This window comes from Canis aureus, chromosome 15, assembly GCF_053574225.1.
Source record: "Canis aureus isolate CA01 chromosome 15, VMU_Caureus_v.1.0, whole genome shotgun sequence".
In the NCBI taxonomy this organism is placed as follows: Eukaryota; Metazoa; Chordata; class Mammalia; order Carnivora; family Canidae; genus Canis; species Canis aureus.
Window position 1 is genome coordinate 39,466,680 of NC_135625.1, and position 18,738 is coordinate 39,485,417.

Consider the following 18,738-nt stretch of genomic DNA (forward strand, 5'->3'; position numbering starts at 1 on the left):
TAATTCTTAGCTGTTGCCTGTGTGACTAAGGTCAGGAAGCAATGATCAAAACCTGCTAAGGCCAAGAAATTCTATTGAGGATATAATGTCCCTTTTGCTCATAAGCCATAACTCTTGTTACTGCCTTTGAAATCGTTTGAAGGAGGTTGAAAATAAGATAACTATAGTGAATCCAGATTTCTTAAAGGTGTCAGAGGTTCTGAAACAGTGGTGCTTGGGAAAAAAAAATGTACTTCTATTGGACTCTCAGTATCTTCTCGTAGTTAAAGTGACACATGTTTGTCAAAGGTTGGTGCTGGGCCTTGTCCCTTTCTGGTGTGTTAATAACAAATTCTGGGTATTAAACTTTAAGATTAGAGGCAAGAACTAGATGCATCATTACATGCAACAGTTTCTTCACAAATTATCTAATTTAAAACCAACCCAATGATGAATAGCTCAGCAGTCAAATGGTTGATAGGCATTTGGGGGTAATTTTAAAAACACCTGACAAAACATTAAGTATACTTAATACTATCAGTAATTCAGACACAGGAGTGGAAGAAGTGGATTTAAGTATCTTATGAAAAGGAAAAGGATGTCTTTGGTCAACATGCCATAAAAAGAAAATTATTCTTTAACTGTAATTCTGAATTAACTGTAATTCTACAGTTAAAAAAACTGAGAGAGGTGCTTGGGTGGCTCAGTCGGCTAAATATCTGTCTTTGGTTTGGGTCATGATCTCCAGGTCCTGGGATCAAGCCCCCCATCAGGCTCCTTGCTCTCTCTGCCTCTGCTTTTTCCCCGCCATTCGTTATTTCTCTCTCTTAAATAAATCTTAAAAAAAAAAAAAAAAGATTTTATTTGTTCATGATATATATATATATATATATATATATAGAGAGAGAGAGAGAGAGAGAGAGAGGGGCAGAGACACAGGCAGAGGGAGAAGCAGGCTCCATGCCGGGAGCCTGACATGGGACTCGATCCTGGGACTCCAGGATCGTGCCCTGGGCCAAAGGCAGGCGCCAAACCACTGAGCCACCCAGGGATCCCTCTGTTAAATAAAATCTTAAAAAAACAAAAAACAAAAAAAACACAACACAACACAACAAAACCCAAGAGTCAGAGAGGGGAACTGAGAGAGAACAGTGTCTCTCCTGACGTGTCTGAACTCCTCGTTTGGTACACTGCCCAACACTACTCTGCACTCTTGAAATCGGAATATTATACATCCGGGCAGTCAACATCATACCATCTCCCCAGGTCATCAGCCAAGAATAACCTATATTATCAGTCCCTGAAACACCACTTAGTTTCTGCTCCTTTATGATGACAGCACAAGAGGCTCAAGACACAATCCCAAGAACCAGAAAATCTAACCAAATTAACAGAAGATTTGGAGAAAAAGTCACCTTAGTAAAGTGCTGGGTCTCATGGGAACGCAGTTTGGACTGGCTGTTGGTGAAGCAGTAACAGCAGGTATGGTTGTAATGCTGTTTCTCAAAACCGAGGCTTCTGATACCATCAGTTAACTGTAACACTTCACTGAAAGCTCCTTCCTCAAGCCTCCTCAAGCCCTTGAGCTCCTCCACACTTCAAGAAAAGGTGTTTTTCTTATTAGACAAAAATATGAAAAGGGGAGAGGGGAAGACCTGCAAGATATTTAGGGTGAAAATATTCCTTCATAAGCCACTAGCAAATTGGAATTGTCGCTGAAGGGAGAAATCCCAGTGTGGACAGCTTATACCTTTGAGAGCAGAAACTTAATTTTATCTATTCATTGGAGGCAACTCAAACTTAGGAAATAGCATGAGTTTTCAGATTATTTTATTTACAAGTAAACGGAGAATGTCTCCTGTGAACACTAATTTGAGACAAGAAAGGCAACATAAAGCAGGGTTGCCAGCTCCACAGTGATCAAAATGATGTGTCAAAAGATCCTTGCCTCTGTTGTTTTTTTTTTTTTTTAACAATGATTTTTGTCATTAAAAAGGGGGGGAAAGTGATTTCATGTTGTTCATGTGAAAGAACTCAAAAAGGACTTTTCAATACTCTACAGTCTCTAGTCAAATGAGTGAAGTGATCAGGATGTCACTTTCATTCAGTGACAGCCTTGTTCCCCAAAAGCAACAGCCTCTGAGCAAATGATTAATACTCGTCAAGGGTATCTGCCCGAGGAATGGAGAGACCCCGATCCTTCAGAGCTTGAACTTTCAGCTTCTCAGCTTCCAGCTTGGTCTGCTGTTCTACCCTTTGTTCTTCTAGGATTTCTTCAATAGACACTTGCTGGAGGGGTGTGTCACTCTCCTTTTCCAAGTCCTACAAAATAAGCAGGGTTGAAAAACTTCAACTGATAACCAAGAATAGAAAACATTACAGACCATTAGGCAAATGGATTCCTATGTCAGGCTTGGGTTATTTATCATAATTGTTACATGGCTGAAATATCCTTTTCCTGGGGACAGAGAAGCTTCCTAGAGAAATGGATGGCCACACTACTACAAAATACATACTTATATGAATGTGGTGGTAGGGATCGCTATCAGTGTGTATCACAGAGCTTTAAGTTACCTGCAGTCCTACAATACTCAAAGACTGCTTTTCTTAAAAAAAATTACATATTCATATATATGCATGAAGAGCTGTCTCCCCAACCCAAAGGATCCAAAAGAGAAGTTACTGAGGGCCAGATGGCTTTAAGTAAGTTTTGTATTTTTACATGATCAAAGTCAGCTTAATTCCTGGGGGTTTTGGCTCACTAAGAAGGTAGAGAACGGTGATTCAAAGAAGCACCCCTCACCCAAAGAGAATAAACTGCCCCTCTGTTCCATTAACCAGGAGGCTTTAAATCATAAAGCAAGATTCTTTCCCCCTCTATGGCAACAAATCTACAGAAAACCTTAATAGACCGGTTAGGTCACTAAACTAGTTTCACTCCAATATATTTCTCCACTGTTTTAATTACAGTATTTTTGTTTTTAAAAAAGTCATTTTTTCTGTTATTTTAAAAACACACGTGTACTGTATGAAATTTAGAAAACGGACGAGCAGAAAAATTACCCATAATTCTAGTATGAAACAATATTTTGGTGAATAGCTTTCTAATTTTTCCATGTATATATTGACTTGAAACCCCACAAAGCAATTAATTGTAATTTTTTCACTTACTCTGGCATAAGACACTTAATTTTTTTTTAAAGTAGGCTCCACATCCGGCACAGAGCCCAGCATGGGGCTGATATCAAGACCTGAGCTGAGATCAAGAGTTGGATGTTCAACCAACTAAGCCACCCAGGTGCTCCTATGCTTAATATTTTTATGTTTGAACACCATACAAGTATTTGGTAACTAATCTTATGCTGCAGAACCTTGCTATAAAAGCATCTCACTATCCATAGATTCAACTTATTCTCCTTAAAATGAACATACAGGTATTATTCTGTGTTTCTGTAACATGGAAAGACTATATATATGGGATATTCTTATTTCTTATCTTTTTTCTATGATTTTCAATCTTAAAATTCTGGGAAGGCATCAACACACAAACCCTCAGGACACTCCACCCTACTGCTGGGTACTAACACCACATGTGTTGCCAAGGCCTCAGAACCCACAGGCAGTGACATCAGGTGGAAGATCTTCACCAGAGAGATTAGAATGAAAGCCACACAAATTATATAAGCAAGTCCTGCCTTGGCTCGAATGTTAGCTGCCCTGGGCAAAATGTATCTTATCAAGTATAACCAGCCCTAACAACCCATGTGTAGCAGCTGAAGGGAAGACAATGTTCTTGGCATGGTATACTGCCTCTTGGACTTCTCAGTAAGTTATTCATTGAGTTGTTCATGTGGTTATGATGATGCCAATTTCCAACAATCAGTTTTATTACTTAAGGCTGTGTGCATCATCATCCTTGAGGCAGAATCTAGGGACTTCCTAAACAACAGATGTTTACAGACTCTAAATGGTTTCTGGGTATGAGTTTCTCTTGGGTGGGTACTTAATTTCTTCACACTGACTATTGATTGGTTCCTACAGCTGTGTAACCATTCTGAACCACAAGGCTTATAGCCGTACCACTGTAAAATTCCGCAGCATCCAAACCATTACCATTCAAGAGTACTTTCTCCACAAAAGAACTCCCAGGAAACAACGAATCTTCACGAACAAATTCAAGTTCCCTCCCTTTCCTCACATACATATACATCTACACAGGGGCACATTTGTGCCAATGCAACTGGCACACAAAGCATTTGTGGTGTCTACAACTAAAAAAAAACTGAAGCAGAGTATGTGTAAATATTTTAACTTAAATCATTTTTTCCTGATAGCAAGTCATGTTTCCTCTTTAAAAATTAAATTGAGAAAAGTATAAACAAAAGAAAAAAAAATCACGCATACTCCTACTGTCCAGAGATGGGTTAGCCCTTCTTTATATACTGGCAGAAGAGCACTTTACTTTGTAGTCCTTTACTACTGCCACTCCCCACACCTCACGGTGCTGTATTTCAATCTCTACATGTTACAACGAGATGACAATTCCTACAGGTGAAACATGCGAAAAATGATCTACTGAACCAAAATTATCAATCACAAAAACACTTTCAAAATTAGAAAAAAATATTTTCTACATTTCATAGCAGGACTTAACAATATTGCTATTAAGACTATTGATTAGTCATCTCTAGCTAACTGTTTCAACTTGAAGTCTCTGAGCCAACCTGACCCTGGCATAGATTATCTCCTTACTTTTCCAAACAGCTTATTGTTAAAAATCACTACAGACCAAACCACTTCACTTCAAAGAATTCCGTAAACCAGATATAAGATGTGGTTAGGTATTGAGAAACTACTGAAAATGTTAAATGCCAAAGTTTTTTAGTTTAATTTTCCTGGCAAACCCAATAATCAAAGCAAAACCAAAGGTTTTAAACTAGGGATTTTTCTTGTTTTTTTTTTTTTGAGTAAATATTTTATGTAAAATATGATAATAAAATTTTATCTTCTTTTAAAAATGTCTGAGAACCACCGTATTGGACATCTGAAACTAATATAATACTGTATGCTGGGGCACCTGGGTGACTCATTTGGAGGAGCATGTACCTCTTGATCTTGGGGTTGTGAGTTCAAGCCCCATATTGGGTATAGAAATTACTTAAAAATAAAATCTTTATAAAAAAAAATAAAAAAACTACTGTGTGTTAATTGGAATTAAAATAAAAACTTAAAAAGCCAAAAAACCCCACCAAGTCTGAGTACATCTATTAGCTATATAAGTTTTCTAATAGTTTTGTATGTATTTATATATGCCTACATATAGACATGTGCATATGTATGGTTATGTACATGTACATACACATACACACACACAGACCTACTACAGTAACAACATTTTAGAAGACTTAACTTTTCACCTGCCAACTGGTCTTCCTGGCATAGGTATAGAGGTATCCTCTTTGGTTGTGAGCTATGATCCAATGGAGGCTGAGCTCCATTCTCAGGAGTTAACAGAGAGGCTTTTCCTATAGGCCTCTTCTTTCTTTCCCCTTCCCCCCCTTAAAAGACAGGAACATCACAATGTATATGCAATGTCTTTCCCTCAAGCATTGCTCAGTAGCTCTAGGTCATGAAAATCTACTTGTAACCAATTGTTTAAAAGACTGCAAAATATTCCAATTGAGCATCTGCCTTTGGCCCAGGGCATGATTCCTGGCCGGCTCCCTACAGGGAGCCTGCTTCTCCCTCTGTCTCTGCCTCTCTCTCTCTCTGTCTCTCTCATGAGTAAATAAATAAAATCTTAAAAAAAATTCCAATGCACATAAATCACACTTTATTAATTATTCACCTCTTGTTAGGTATTAAGTTTTTTAATTTTCTGCTGTTAGAGATAGCAGAAATAACATATTAATGAACATGTTTTTACAGTATGGCATTTTTATATCAGGTAAAATCAACAATGCTTTGTTGCTAATGGGATCAAAATCTTTAAAATGCCAAGTGGCACTGAAACAAAGTTAATTATTCTCTCTAGTTTTCCTTTTACGTCTGTAGCTCTCCTGAACTAATGTGCTAGTTTCTGCTAGAAGCTGGATGCAATGTGGAAAATATACTTTTTCCTTCTTGAAAAGAAAAAGAAACCTAGCTAGCATAATTATGAAGACCCACAGCAGCTTAACAATTTTCACTTACTATTTCTCCTAGTAGGACCACATTTTCTCCTCTGACCACAAAAATCCCTCGAGGAATATCACCGTATTTTTTGCCCACATGAATACGCTCCACAGTCTGATGTAGCACTAAATTAGCTATAAGTGTATAGGGAAGAAATAAAGATATTTAGTTTAAATTATTGGGTAAAGGTCTGTTACTCCAATAATCAGTTATTTTGAGTAGAAAAGATTTCGCTAAACATGATCTCCAAACTTTCTAATTCCGGGAAAAGCTAAAATTTTGAATAGTCTTCTTCTGTTTCATTAAGACACACCACTTAGGAGACTCCTAAACAGATGGAAACTGAGAGAGTATTGGGTATTATGTTGCATTAACATGAATGATGGTGGGGACCAGTTACAAGAATTAAATTCCTTTACATCAGTGAGATTGTGACTATCGATGTGATTATAAGAAAATATAAATAGTCGGGATACTTGGAAGAATCTAAAGCCTAAACAACTGGAGAGGTCAAAATTCGTTTTTAGACAAAAAAACAAGTTTTCCTCTGTTGTGTAGGTTTGTGTATATGATGATTTACCAAAGATTTAACTTTGTTTCAGTACTTAGGATTCATTTAACCCAGTGCAGGTATCCATGGATTATGATACACAAAAACCTCTTTTCACTTTGTGAGATAACTGTACCTGGTAATGTGAGAATAAAGTCAGTATTTGCTACTTTTCCCCCAAGGTATTTTGATGAATTTGACAAAAGATTCAGAACCCCAGTCTGTTGTTAATAATTATTATTATTTTTAAATTGATATTATTTGTCTCATTTGAAGAAAAGCAAATATCTCTATCTTCTGTAATTCCTCTAAGTGTTTCAATTATGTTGCTTTTCCTTATGCCCAAATCCATTAGGAAATGTCCAACGAATGTTGATATGAACTGAGAAGTTCCTTGAAACAGAAGCAAATATAGATCTCTTTAGAAAAATGCAAGATGCAAAACAAAGACTGAGACTCTTTTGGGTCTGCTGTATCTCTCAAGTGTAAAATCTTGAGCTTAAAGTTGGGACCCCCAAAAAGTTCAGGAAATGCTTTCTATACAATTTTCATTGGACAAGGGGGATTACCTTCAGTGCAGGAACTGCTCTGAAGAATAGTCGCACCCAAGCAATGTACAAATGAGCAGCTTTTTCAGTGGCCTGAGTTTATTTCTATCGTTTGGCTCCCTCTACTGGGGAAAATAAAAAACAGTCCAAAACATTGTAATCCTATGTTCTAGTGAAAACCAGTTTTAGAAATACAAGCTAAAAACAAAAACAAAAACAAAAAACAAAAAACAAAAAAGAAATACTTGTTAGCTTGTAAATACTAACTTTTGAATCACCTGATCGTAATTTAGAAAAAAAGGACATAATGACTCAAAAACAGTATTCCATTATGCCAGACACTTGAAAAAGTTGCAGGATTAATGTCAACATTTAGTAACACAAACATACAAAAGCAGCTCTTATTATTCAGAGTATAAGTCTATAACTAGTACATACCAAATTGATCAATGCTTCTTAAAAAACCTATAAGCGTCCTTCCATCTCGAAGCAGGACCAAGTGCTTTTCTAGGGAGAGGAAAAAAGATCTTTAAAAATGAGAACTGTTAGCTTCAGCGAGTTTACAGGATTAATAATAAAAAAAAAGTTAATAGTTTAAGCTCTACCACTTCTCCCAATGTATTTAAGGCAAAATTAATTGGGAAATTAGTGGAAGGACCAAGGGATCCTGGGGTTTAGATGACAAGATTCCTGGTGAAAAGGATCAGAGTCATGTGGCAGAGTGGGCAAAGGACTGGGTGAGTTGACTGGAAGCCAGCCTCCCAGGTCTAGATGTTAATGTTGGCAGTTAAATCCTCCCAGTGTCATGTCAGTTTCTATATCCAAGGATTGAGGAGGTCTAGATAACCTTTATGGTCTTAATACTAGAATTATTTTCCTCTCAACTTAGAAGAGCCTCTATATCACATTTTGGGATCAGGGAAGGTTTTGAATAAAAACAATGCCTCAGACAGGTAAAATGAGCATGAGCAAAAATTCAGTAATATTTTTTGAGAGCCAACCACTGGTCTGGGGCTTAGATATACCGTAGAGAAGACGACTCAAAGTCACCAACCTTATCAACATATATTCCTGGTAAAGGAAGACAAACAAGTAAAAAAAAAAAAAAAAAAAGGACCCACTGTGATTAATACAATGGAATAATACACAAGATAGCAGGATAGTATGATGAAGAGAGAGGGGAAGTAGCTACAGAAAAGAGAGTGGCTAGGGAAAACTTCTAAGAGAGACTTTGAGCTGCACTGAGGAACGACAAGTTGCTAGAATGGCCAAATTCATTCATCGATCATCTTTAATGATGCAGTTAACTGCATCTTTTTTCTTTAATGATGTGCATAAAGTACTTTCTAGAAGCATAACAGAGAAATAAGACAGTGATTCTTCCCTGAAGGAATTTGTAGTCTTCTTTGGGTTATAATTAAGTTCCATAAGAAAGCAAATCTTAATTATATGAGATTGAGAGAAACTAGCTAGCTAGAGGAGGTATCTGAATTGAGCCTTGAAAGATCACTTTTGGCCTCTGCGATGAATGACAGGGAAAGAGAGAGAAAGGAGAATCTGCAATTTAGGAAGCAGGGGGGAAAAGGCCTGTATGTATCCATACGTTTGGCTAAAAATGTGGGATATAAAGGGAAGTCAAAGGATATAAAGTCCAAAAAGTACCAGAAGCAGGTTCAGTTTGGTTTATACTTCACAAGAAAACACTGAAGTATGAACTGACAGAAAAGGGAAAGCAGAATGTGAGACATGAAGAAAAAACCTATACCAAGGCCAATGAGAAGGAAAAGGCAACAGAACTAAGACTGTGTAGTTCTGTTTTGTTTTGTTTTTTAAAGATTTTTCATTTATTTATTCATGAGAGAGAGAGGCAGAGACACAGGCAGAAGGAGAAGCAGGCTCCATGCAAGGAGCCCAACGTGGGACTCGATCCCAGGTCTCCAGGATCACATCCCGGGGTTAAGGCGGTGCTAAACCGCTGAGCCACCTGGGCTGCCCTGTTTTTGTTTTTTAAATATTTACGTATCTTTGAGAGAGAGTGCATGCATGTAAGTGCTCACAGAGGGAAGGAGCAGAGGAGGAGAGAGAATACTCGATCAGACTCCATACTGAATGCAGAGCCCAATGTGAGGCTTGATCCCAGGACACTGAGATCATGACCTGAATTGAAACCAAGAGTCTTGGTTTAACTGACTGAGCCACCCACACACCCCAAGACTGTTTAGTTTTAAGTGATGGGAATTTGTAAAGGTAGAGTATGATTGTATGTGGGGGTGCTGAAGAAATGAGTTAAGAAGATGCAGGAATTTTTTAAAAGATTTATTTATTTGAGAGACAGGGAGGGAGGGAGGAAGAGAGAGCACTCAAGTGCACGAATGTGGGAGGGAGGGGCAGAGGGAGAGAGAAACTCTAAGCAGACTCTAAGGAGACCCCAAAGCTCGGTGGGGCTCCACCTCTTGATCCTGAGATCACGACCTGAGTTGAAACCAAGTAAGATGCTTAACTGACTGTGACATCTAGGCGCCACAAGATGTAGGAATTTTGAGTCATGACAGAACAGATCATTTATCAAAAGTTGGCAGTAAAAGATTAAAGTGAAAGACTGTTATTAGTGATTCTAAAGTGCTAATCAGGGCATCTACATAGAAATGTCAACAGGGAGTTGGAAATATAAGGCTAGAACGTCAAAGAGGTCAGAATTAGAGGAATTTCTGATAGGTCTACAAAGAGGTGATACAATTATAAAAGTCCAGGAGCTCTCCTAGAATTTTAAAGAAAAAAGCATGGGGCACCTGGGTGGTTCAGTTGGTTGAGCAGCTGGCTCTTGAATTCAGCTCAGGTCATGATCTCAGGTTCCTGGGACTGAGTTTCATGCTCAGAGGGGAGTCTGCTTGGGCTTCTCTCTCCCTCTTCCCACCCCCTAAAATAAGTAAACAAATCTTAAAAAACAAAAACAAACAAACAAAAAAACAAAAAAAAAGGCAGACCAAAGATAGAACCTAAGGGGCCACCTATTTTAGGGAACAGTTAAGAGTTGGAGGAGTGAGAAAATTAGCAAGTACCAGTGCTGGAGAAAACAAACAAACAAACAAACAAACAAACAAAAAGAATTAAGAACCCAGTGGTATTAGTATCACAATATTACAGAGGAGAGGGAAGAACCCAGAAGAATGCATCAGATTTTGGCCTTTTAAGAATGCAGCTTCAGTGTGATGATAACAAAAATCAGATTGCAGGTATAATGGAGGTGGTCTACTGCAGGTGGTCAGGAAGTAGAATCAAAATGGAGAGGATTCAAAATGTTAAGGGGTAGGGGGATCCCTGGGTGGCTCAGCGGTTTAGCACCTGCCTTAGGCCCAGGGTGTGATCGTGGGGTCCCGGGATCGAGTCCCATGTAAGGCTCCCTGCATGGAGCCTGCTTCTCCCTCTGCCTGTGTCTCTCATGAATAAATTAAAAAAATTTTAAATAAAATGTTTAAAAAAATGTTAAGGGGTAAAGATATGAAAAAGGGATGGGAGTTTGATGAGGAGACATAAGTGGAAAAAAAAAGTATGAGATGGACAGACAAGAATAAGAATATACATGAATGGAAGGATCCAGGGAGAGAGAGAAGATACGAGAGAAAAAGGGCATTAATGGAAGAAATAGGGGAAGAAAGAATAATAAAAGACCACAGACTGAAAAGGAATACCTCCTACTCAGATGAGAGGATGGGTGCATATGCAGAAAGACTGAGGAGAAAGGAGGAAATTGTGTGTCATTGGGGGGACAGCGAAGGGTACATAAGGAATGGTTTCAAACTTTTCAGTAAAGGAGGGGGCTTGGAGTCTACAAAGAAGGCGTTAGAGGGTTTGAGAACAAAAATTATTTTTAGTAGAACAGCAGGATTTATTAGGGGCTTCATATAATTCAGATACATAAAATGAGAGGTGGGCAGCCCCGGTGGCACAGCGGTTTAGGGCCGCCTGCAGCCCAGGGCGTGATCCTGGAGTCCCACGTCAGGCCTCAAGTCCCACGTCAGGCTCTCTGCATGGAGCCTGCTTCTCCCTCTGCCTGTGTCTCTGCCTCTCATTCTCTCTCTGTGTTTCTATGAATAAATAAATAAAATCTTTAAAAAATAAAAAAAATAAAAAAAATAAAATAAAATAAAATAAAATAAAATAAAATAAAATAAAATAAAATAAAATGAGAGGTGGGGGCAAAAGGGCATCCACAGACAACTAAAATTGAATTTTTCATTACATATTACAGGTGGATTTGTGCAATTGTTATTTACATACAAATACAGTCCAATTCACACTACATTTTCTTTCAATAGCAAAATCACTAATTTGGATTTATTTACTGATTTGTTTTTAAAGATTTTATTTATTTATTTAACTGAGAAAGAGAGCACAAGCAGGGGGGAACAGCAGGCAGAGGGAGAGGAGCAGCAGGCTCCGCTGAGCAGAGAGCCCCATGTGGGGCTGGATCCCAGAACTCTGGGATCATGACCTGAGCCAAAGGCAAACACCTAACGGATTGAGCCATCCAGGCGCCCCACTAATTTGGACTTAAAGAATGATTTCAGACAACGAAGAGAGTATGATCACAGACTCACATTTTATTATTTTTTAAAAAATTGTATTTTGAAGTACTCTCTAAGTAACCCAAAGTGGGGCTGACCTCACAACTCTGAGACCAAGAGTCACCTGCTCTACTGACAGAGGCAGGCAGGCGCCCCAGGGACTCACTTCTTAAATTTGCATACATAATAACCGTGATTGTTGTAACTTGTTTGGAACTGTGTAAACCACTTTTGCAGCAATTATAAGTTAATGAGACAGACCACAGGATTTTAAAGGATTAGAAAATGTTGCTTGAGGAGTAATTCACAGATGAGAGCTTAGAAAAGGACAGAGAGGAGTCTTTCTTTTGCGCAGGACCGAACTCTTCTTTAGAACAACGATGGGGAGAAAAGGGAGGTCTTTTTAGTACAAGTAAGAGAAAACCGTCGAACAGAAAAATAAGTTTGAAGTGATTCAGCCTTTCCAGAAAAGTCAATACCTTTGTCTGAAAGTGCTGAAGAACCTGACGGTAAAAGGATATTGCAAATGGCTACACAGCATAAAACCTGCGTTTACTGCCAATTAAGTCCAACCGCTGCTATCTTTTAAAACGTTCGTTTCTTAACGAATCCTTTCTCTACTCTCATTCGTCTACCAGTAACAAGCTGGTACTTCGATATATATTGCAGGTGGGAAAGAGTGGACGTGGGGAGGGGCAACTCTGGCGTCTGGGTCTTGGCAGCCGCGTCCCTCCAAAGCAGGAGTGAATTCTACAGCTTGTGGCTTATCGGCCCACGGGCTGGTGGAGGCTGCGAGACGCAGGAGAGAGGCAGGCGGCTAGGAGGTGGACAAATGGAGGGCCTGAGGCTCTTCACTCACGTGGAGCATGTCAACGCCGAACAGCCAGAAGCGTGCTAAAAACACTCCCCCCGCCCCAGACTCCTTCTAGGAGCTCCCCCTGAAGAGGTGTCCGCCCGGGAGGAAGGATCTCACCCGACTTCACGCAGAGGAGATGAGCTACTCACTGTCGATGTCCTCTATGAGGCTGGCGGTACCGGGCATATAGTTCATTTTGAGCTGAGATAAGGCTGCAGAGTATAGCGGCGGCGGGCCAGTGCGTCCAACACCTCCTTCTTTCTGACCGCAGTCGCCGCCTCGGCGGGACCGGGACAGGAACCCGGACCAGGAGCAGCACGTCCGCCCCGGCTTTCAGAAGCCGGGGCCTGCCGGAAACGCCTCCATATTATTCCCACCCACTTCCGGTATCACGTGCCCGTCCTCCGGAAGAGGCGGGACTGGCGCGGTCCCGGGACACCCATTCCCCGCCCCCGGTAAAAGGGGAAGAGGAAGCTAGATTGACTAGATGGTAAGGAAAACGTAGTCTCCCTTTTAAGAAACGCAGGGCTGCCGCTCGTCCTCCAGCTTCTCAGACAGCCGCCCCCCGCCTCCCCCGAGGCACGGACCTCCGTCCCACGACTCTCGGGACTCGCCGCCGAAGGGGCGGGCCCGAGCCAGGATTGGCTGCTGTCGGCCGACCCCTCTCCCTGCTCTCCAGTTCCTCTCGTCGGCGGGCGCTTGCGCCATGGGCTGGCCGTGGGGGGCGGGAAGCGCTGCGGGGCATTAGAGCCCATGTCGGCCTTGAGGCGCTCGGGCTACGGCCCCAGCGACGGTCCTTCGTATGGCCGCTACTACGGGCCGGGCGGGGGAGACGTGCCCATGCACCCGCCTCCGCCCTCGTATCCTCCTCGCCCTGAACCTCCCCAGCCTCCCATTTCCTGGCGGGTGCGCGGGGGCGGCCCTGCTGAGACCACCTGGCCGGGAGAAGGCGGAGGAGGGGATGGCTACTACGCCTCTGCAGGCGCCTGGTCAGAGAGCGGTCGAGCTGGAGGAAGCCACCAGGTAAGCTTCGGGCCATCTGTCCCAGGGGGGTTCGATAAGGGGAGTCTTTGGAGGGTGAGGGCCGCCGGGGTTGATAAGCCTCTGGAGTTCGTAATGGATTGGGTTTCATGTTTATTTTGCTTATGGGGGGTGCGTTGGAGAGACAGACGGGGTTTGTGGCTGGAGGGATATGCTTGTGTTCTCTGCGTCTCCTTCTTCGACCATAATAAATGTGTCTGCTACCATTAAAAAAAAAAAAAGAAGAAGAAGAAAGATCCTCCGCTGACTTGATAAGCCGAGTAGCAAGGTGCGGAATCTCTCGCCTTGGGTTGACGTTGGGCTGGAAAGCTTTTGGAGCTCTAACAATTTATCCTGCGTGGCTCATATGGCCGGCTCTTCCCGAGAAGGGAGGTGGCTGCAGCCCCCGCTGCCACTCAGCAACCCCTCCCGACGGGAAAGAACCCTGCATGCAGGAGGAGGAGGGATCGGGCATTTAGCCCTTTGCCCCTAACGCTTTGTCCGGGGTTAACTCACCAGTAATCAATGTTGGAAAGCACCTTTACTTGGATTGTTAAGTTACGTTGCGGTTGCGACGTAAATGCCATTACAACCTCTCTCTTTTATGATTTAATAGTTGGCCCCTGAGAGGTTAACTCACTTGGGCAGTAGAGGTCTCCCTGGGTTTTTGAAGGTTCACTTTATTGCCACTTGGTTTTTTAGGAAGGACCTACATTAGTGCCTGTTTTTACTAACTGCAAGGAATCCGGAGAGGAGTTTGGCTTTTAGGAAAGAAGCTGAAAAGTGAGAATAGCTTCAGTGTTTGTTTTGCAGCAAGCAGTAGTAGAGGCAGTGCGCAACTGGGCAGTAAGAGTGGCACCGCCAATCTCCTTCCCTGGGAACTACACTCAGCTTCTCAGCATCACACTGCCATTACTCTGAACTGTGTCTATGAGCCTCTGGGCTTTATCTCCATTTATTTTGTGCATTTGTTGGCAAGATATGTCCTAAGGTATCAGAAAAGCCTAAGAAAGGTTATTTGAGGAGCCTGGGAATGCTGAAACATTTTTCATAAAAATTAATGGTAATTGCTTCCCCCCCCCCCCCTTTATGCCATTTTGGCTTTACAGAAGATTTCATAGGAATGTTCTATTTTCAGATAGCAGGGGAAACCTCTACAGTCGGACTTATAACATTTTACTCCTTGTGTTCCTGTGGGAAATATACTTCTCTTTTGTTAATTAAGTATTTTTAGCAGTGAATTATTATGTGGTTGAGGGGAGCACACCTCTCTTTCCATTCAGTAATTAGAACATCTTCATGGGTTGAAAATGTAGTAGTGAAATGCCCATATATTGCTGGTAGGGATATAAAATGGTTCATTGCTTTGGAAAGTAGCTTGGCAGTTCCTCAGAACGTTAAGCATAGAGTTAGTATATTACTCAGCAAGTTTGCTTTTAGATATGTACCCAGGAGAACTGAAAACATGTCTACATAAAGACTTGCATGTTTTTAAGAACATCAAGCATGCTCATGGCAACATTATTCAGAATAGCCAAAAAGTGGAAATAACCCAAATGGTCATCAGCTGATGAATAGATAAAATATGATAAATTTCATTTGAGAGGAAATTATTTAGCCATAGAAAGGAAATAAGTACTGATACATTCTACGACATGGATGAACCTTGTAAACATCAGGCTACATGAAGACCATGTACTGTATGAGTTCATTTATATGAAATGTCCAGAATAGGCAAATCTATAGGGACAGGAAGATTAGTAGTTGCCAGGGGTTGAGGAACTGGGGACTTTGAGGTGATGGTAAAGGATACTGGGTTTGTTTTGAGGTGATGATAATATTCTGGAATTAGATAGTGATGATGATTGTACGAGTTTTAATATACTAAAATTGAATTGTGTACTTTAAAGGGGTGGGTTTCAGGGCACCGGGGTGTCCGACTCTTGATTTGGCTCAGGTCATGATCTCAGGGTCCTGGGGTCCAGCTGCATCAGACTCTGTGCTTAGTGTGGAGTCTTCCTGTCCCCCTTCCTCTGCTCCCCCCACCCTTTCAAATAAATTAATAAAAATCTCTTTTTAAAAAAGGGTGGGTTTATGCTATCATAGTCATATCTTTAAAAAATTATGTGAGAAACATGTAGTGAGAGATTAATTGTGGAGAAGGGTTATATTTGTGTGTGTGTGTGTGTGTGTGTGTGTAAAAATCTGGAATAAGTAGGCTGAGGAAACCCACGGTAGATTAGAGTGATAAAATGTTTGGCCTATAAGGAGACAAACTAGACCACAGAGGAGAAGACCAATAAACCGATGACTTATACTTGGACTTGCAGTATTCTTAAATCAAGGACAGTATTCTTAAAACTTTTAAAACCTTGTTACTCAAAAAGTGTGGTCTATGGACCAGAAACTTCATTGTCTCCTGGAAGTTGTTTGAAATGCAGGATCTCGCCTGCTCCAGACTTAATGCTGCAGTTTAGTAAGATTCCCCAGGGATTCGTATGCCTATTCATGTTTGAGAAGCACTGCTCTGTGGTATTGAATGTACTGAGCTGATGTTGCACTGAACCACTACAAAGACTTGACTCTATATTTACATGTTTAAATGTGGCAGGGGAAGAAAATGGAAATCTAACCGTGCCTGTTTTCTTTCCTTTCCTTGGTAGCTATATTTAGAGCACAGTAGTTTGGTCCCTGAATTAGCAGCATTGGCATCACTTAGGAGCCTGTTGGAAAGGGTGTATCTCAGGCCCTGCCCCTAACTACCCTCCAGAATCAGATTTTAACAGGATCTTTAGGTGATCTACATGTTACTCTAGAATGAATTATCAGAGAGTACTGATCTGGAATCCAGAAGCTGCGGTCTCTCAACCTAATCTCAGAAGTGATAGCCCATCACTTCTGCTGTATGCTATTGACCATAGAGACCAATTCCAGTATAATATGGAGCCATCTCCACAAAGGTGCAAATACCTGCAGGCAGGGATCATTGGGAGCCATCTTGGAGGGTGATTACAATGGGAAAGACTGGGGAAACAGCTTAGTTATGCTCTTAGAGTAGTTCAGAAGAGAGGTAAAAAAAAGAAAAAAAAAGAAAAAAGCAAGCATTGGAACAATATGAATGTACACAGGTTTTTTTCGACATCTTATTACAAAACTTTTCAAACATACAGAATAGTTGAAAGAACTACACAGTAAATACCTATAGAGCCACTACTTAGACTCTGTAATTAGCATTTATTATATTTGTTTCATCACATCTTTTTTTTTTTTTTTTTTTTATTTATGATAGTCACAGAGAGAGAGAGACGGGCAGAGACACAGGCAGAGGGAGAAGCAGGCTCCATGCAGGGAGCCCGACATGGGATTCGATCCTGGGTCTCCAGGATCGCGCCCTGGGCCAAAGGCAGGCGCCAAACCGCTGCGCCACCCAGGGATCCCTGTTTCATCACATCTATCTTACTTTTTTAAATAAATTTTTTCAGTAATCTGTACACCCAATATGGGGCTCAAACTCAGAACCCCAAGATCAAGAGTCACATGCTCCTCTGACTACACCAGCCAGGTGCCTCTATCCTACTTTTTGAATGCATTTCCAAACAAGTTGCATAGGTTTGAAAGCCATTTTAGGGATGCCTGGGTGACTTAGCAGTTGAGCATCTGCCTTTGGCTCAGGGTGTGATCCCAGGGTCTCCAGATCAAGTCCCGCATTGGGCTCCCTGCATGGAGCCTGGTTCTCCCTCTGCCTGTGTCTCTGCCTCTCTCTCTGTCTCTCTCATGAATAAATGAATAAAAATCCTAAAAAAAAAAAAAAAAAAAAAGACATTTTTAAAGGTATATATCAATTAAAAGTGAGGGAAGCCAGAGGAACAGAAAGTGATTCTGAGGTTTTAGTATTTCCTAGGAATAAATGTTTCATAGTACTAAAAAAAAAAAAACAGGAAGAGGAACAGGTTTTTATGGGAAGATATAGTTTAGTTTAGTACCAGAAGAACTAATGATTGGTTAATAGAGGAGCTTAAAAAAAAAAAAAAAAGGCTTAGCAAGGGTTTACGTACTGCATTTATTTCATTTCTGTTGCAAGCCAGTTATTCACTGTGGTTACTGTGTGCTAAGATCTGGTTGGATTGTATGTGATTGATTAGAGAGAAGTTTGTGATTTTTCTATTTTTATTTTTGTTTTTTGATGCCAAATTTTAGAGTCTGTGGCATCTAGGAGTTGTCGGTAGGAACAAAACAATAGATGTGGGGTCAGGTGGGTGATGGGGATGGAGATAGTGATTTGAGCGTCATCAAATATAAACATATTTGAATTACCAAACTGGGTAATGGTAGATCTTTGAGAGTCTAGAATAGATGACAAAGAACGGATGCTTGGAAGGAAATCAGGAAAGTCATGTAATGCAAACCAAGCAAGGACACAATTATTTTGCATGTAAGTGATAGGAGAACTGAAAAGATGCTATTGGATTGGCAATTAAAAGGGTTTTGTTGATTTTAGTGGTGGGAGTTTAAAATAGTGGGAGGTTTGGATGCCACGACAACTGGTATAAACCATACTTCCAGAAGTCAGTAAATGGAAAAGTGGATAGTTGACTGTGAACCAGGACTGAGAGAAGAATTTTTAGGATTAGGTAGTTTGAATATGTTTGTAAGTAGAGGAGAGTAAGAAGGAAGATGGGCACAAAACAATGGAATATGGCTTGTGGAGAGAGGGATGTGAAGACATGAAGAAGAGCTGGAAAACCTCTTCCAAGCTAGAGCGGGGGATATATCACTTTGGAGGTAGAGGGGAGGGACATCAAAGGAGTTTGTAGCTCTTGGTATCCTTGGTGGAGTAGGAGGCTAGGTCATCACAGAAGAGAGGAAGTGGAATGGGATAAGCTGAGAACTTGGTATGATAAATATTTGAAACAGGTGCTGGGAGAAAGTGGGAAATTTATTTTTTTAAGATTTTATTTATTTATTAGAGAGAGCACAAGCAGGGGGAGCTGCAGACAGAGGGAGAGGGAGAAGTAGCCTCTCTGAGGAGCAGGGAGCTTGATATGG

General features: G+C 40.9%; 2 protein-coding genes across 5 annotated transcripts in view; one reads left to right on the plus strand and one right to left on the minus strand.

Moving 5' to 3' along the window:
* Positions 1-1,792: 1,792 nt before the first annotated feature.
* LSM1 (LSM1 homolog, mRNA degradation associated) lies at positions 1,793-13,246 on the minus strand. The gene is made up of 4 exons (XM_077849173.1): positions 12,822-13,246; positions 7,690-7,758; positions 6,172-6,287; positions 1,793-2,301 (listed from the first exon to the last, which is right to left on the minus strand). The coding sequence occupies exons 1-4, from the start codon at positions 12,865-12,867 to the stop codon at positions 2,131-2,133; spliced, it is 402 nt and encodes a 133-aa protein (XP_077705299.1). The 5' UTR covers positions 12,868-13,246; the 3' UTR covers positions 1,793-2,130.
* Positions 12,246-18,738, plus strand: part of BAG4 (BAG cochaperone 4) — a 42,594-nt gene continuing 36,101 nt past the window's right edge. The window contains exon 1 of one of the 4 annotated variants that reach the window (XM_077849170.1): positions 12,246-13,695. In XM_077849170.1, coding sequence (XP_077705296.1) covers positions 13,426-13,695 — 270 coding nt within the window. In that variant the 5' untranslated portion in view covers positions 12,246-13,425. The remainder of the gene's footprint in view (positions 13,696-18,738) is intronic. The other 3 variants (XM_077849169.1, XM_077849168.1, XM_077849171.1) reach the window with 3 other exon arrangements.